Source organism: Takifugu rubripes, chromosome 11 (assembly GCF_901000725.2).
Source record: "Takifugu rubripes chromosome 11, fTakRub1.2, whole genome shotgun sequence".
Taxonomy (NCBI): domain Eukaryota; kingdom Metazoa; phylum Chordata; class Actinopteri; order Tetraodontiformes; family Tetraodontidae; genus Takifugu; species Takifugu rubripes.
In genome coordinates this window covers 16119731-16122932 of record NC_042295.1, presented here as the reverse complement: position 1 = coordinate 16122932, position 3202 = coordinate 16119731, and the positions used below count along the sequence as shown (strand labels likewise).

General features: G+C 43.2%; 1 protein-coding gene across 1 annotated transcript; it reads right to left on the bottom strand.

Moving 5' to 3' along the window:
• Positions 1-1987: 1987 nt before the first annotated feature.
• Positions 1988-2905, bottom strand: LOC101071991 (olfactory receptor 10J5). The gene has a single exon (XM_029844171.1). It carries the CDS (start codon positions 2903-2905, stop codon positions 1988-1990), a length of 918 nt encoding a protein of 305 aa, XP_029700031.1.
• Positions 2906-3202: the final 297 nt, after the last annotated feature.

The window sequence follows — 3202 nt, the reverse complement described above, 5'->3', positions numbered from 1 at the left end:
GTTAGGGTTAGAGTTGGGTGATGTTTAAGGTTAAGGTTAGGGTTAGGTTGGGGTTAGGGTAGATATCTGAATTATTAAAAACAGAAATACATCAAACAGCAAAGTCAGAAAGATTTTAATTTGACTAGTCCTGCAGTTGGTTCAAGTTTGGTTCAAAACAAATTCCATGTCACAGAACAGCTGACAGGCATGCCTAGGCCTAGTACCAACAACCATAGTGAGGCCACACAAATGTGAATGTGAATGTGAATATAATCGTTTCATTGTGTAAATACTCCAGGATGGCCTGCAAGAGCCTGCAGAGGCTTATCAAGATCATTAAACTACTTCAAAACAAGTACAATTAGCAACCAAACATAATGTTTGCAGGCTAATCTTATCAGCAACAGAACCATCCATCTACCTAGAACCAAGATGCTATCAAGCTATCTTAAAGGATCTCAACAGAGTTACAGCATTTCCTCCATCTTCGATCTCCAGGACCGCACAAAAACTCAAAACTGGAATTAAACCCACTTTACCAACTTCTGTTCCTCCACCAGATCAACTAGAGCACCTCACCATCCACATGCTCTTGAAATTTAACCCACAACCATGCTACCTGGGGGGGAAATCCTGCTACATTCGGACTACTCTGGGCCGTTTCTAGTCGAGCTACGGTGTCTGCATACATTTCATGTAAGTAATCAAACTACCAGATGAATTTGCTTTCTTTCGGGTTGGGTTAATGTCAATTCCATCACTTTTAACGAGCTGATAATGTAGTAAATGACACCATAGTATACTTTATGAGACTAATTTAATGAATTGGCTAGCTTTTCCCTTCTCAGATAAATTCTGCCCTGAGGTGATCTTAGATCTAATGATGGCAAATCTAATAATAATAACAGTGTAATACCCTTAGGGACAGAACATACAGTCTTAACACATGAAGGTGAAATGAACCACATTTTATTGAGGACATTTTTACTGAATTTCATAGATGTTTTAAGTCTTGGTGATTTCAGAGAACCTTTGTAACTGGAATAAACTGATCACATCCTCACACCTCAGCTGTTGACATCACCTGTCACCTTTGACCTCACACCCCTTACCTGTCACCTGTCACGTCTCCACCTGTCCCCAGTCTTGTCTCACGCTTCACCTGTCTCTTCAGATGCAGTTAGGGAAAGGGTCTTTGGGCACAGGTGCACCTCCAGCCAATCAATGCAACATGAGGTGTCAGCAGGTGTATTTAGGTGAGCAGAGTGGCCAGGTGAGATGTGCAGGTTGTGGCTGTCTTGTTTGTTTAGCCCATCAAATCACACTTTCAGGAACTTTACATAGTGTAGAGAATATTAAAAATATATTTGCATGATCTCTGCCTATTCTTTCTTCTACCTGTCCTCCCCCTTCTCCTCCTTCTCTGCCCATCTGGCCATCAGCAGTAGGGGACCGTCCCACCCCCCCTTTATGAGCCTGGTCCTGCTCAAAGTTTCTTCCTGTTAAAGGCCAGTTTTCTCTCACGATTGTTGATTATTGGGGGTCAGGCCCTGGGATTCTGGAAAGCACAGAGAAACAATTTTGAATGTAACAGGTGCCATATAAATAAAGATAAATGGATTTAAATGTAATTTAATTAGAATGAAAAAACTGTTCACAACGAAAACATTGTTACACGTGTGTCACACATATGTCATATTTGTGGGTACAACATGGAGACTTTAATGACATGATGGCCAAATATGCCTACCCAAATGACACATAGAAACTGGAGGATCTGAAAAGTTTGGAGCACACAGATGACACATTTAATCACGCCATCAATGATTCAATTATTTTATTCAAAATAACTTTTTCAAACATTTGGATACAAACTGACTTCAAGCTGAGGGACCAGCAGAAACATGCTTACATGCCAGTGTTGAATAAAGAAGATTTAGTTACAAGCAATAATTCTGAAGCCCCAAACCCCAGCGGTCCTTCATCCTGATGGAGTCACATCACCTCAGCGCAGAGATTTTTTTAAGAATTTACGAATGTGTGAAACCTTGAGCCCATACATGACAGGGTTGAAAAGTGGCTGACACACCAGCCAGTATAATGATAAAAAGACCCGGAAGGTGTTTGGAACGTGAGTCATGTCAAACCTACTCTGAAAGATCTCAAAGAAACATCCACAGGAAAGGTTAAGCAAAGAGGCCAGGTGAGGCGTGCAGGTACTGACGGCTTTCTGTCGCGTCTGTCTGGAGCCTGAGAAACACACCTGCAGGATGCTCACATACGTGTAACATATCAGTGACACGGGGAAAGAAACCACCACAAAAGTGGCAACAAGTCCATAAATATTGTTGATCGTGGTATCAGAGCAGGAGAGCTGAACAATGGCGTAGTTGTCACAGTAGATTTTGTTAATGACGCTCCCACACAGCTGCAGAGATGCACTCAGACAGATGGGAATTAAACACACGACCGCCGGATGAACCCAGGACACACAAACAAGGACACTGATCTTTCGAGCCGTCATCCTTGTGTGATACTGCAGAGGGAGACAGATGGCCACGTACCTGTCGTAGGACATGATGGCTAAATTGTAAAACTCTATACAAACATAAGTGTAAAGACAGAAGATCTGCAGGAAGCAGAAGGAGGCCGAGACGGTGTGAACGTCTGAGAGGATCTGCAGCAGCAGGAAGGGAAACAAGGCTGTGCTGCCGTACAGCTCGTTCACAAACAGGCTGCACAGCAACACGTACATGGGCTCGTGGAGACTTCTGTTCATGCAGATCACAGAGATCAGCAGCAGGTTGGAGCACATGATCAGCAGGTAGAAGCACAGGATCACCAGGAACAGAAAGTATTTCAGCAGCTTGACGTCGGTGAAGGCAGCCAGGGTGAAATATAGAACCTGAGTAGAGTTCTTCATCCTCCTGGCTGGTTAAGCAGACAACAAAGCAACAACATAAAACTGCAACCAACTCTGAGAGGAGATCACTGCTCTTATAACTGGGAGTGGTGACATCATCACAAACAACCAATCAAAACACCTTCCATCATCCAACATTCCAGATCTTTCTTCCCACTGCCGTCTCTTCTGATAATTGATGTGAAGGTGATTAATCCATTTTTATTAAAGAATGATGACATCCTCCTCCGTGAACATCACCTTATCGTGGTGGAGGAGTTTGCATACCCTAATGAGCCTGGGAGCTATGCTGTCCGG

What these genes read in the sequence shown, in the direction of transcription:
- LOC101071991 (XM_029844171.1), bottom strand. Translation starts at nt 2,905, where the DNA reads ATGAAGAACTCTACTCAGGTTCTATATTTCACCCTGGCTGCCTTCACC.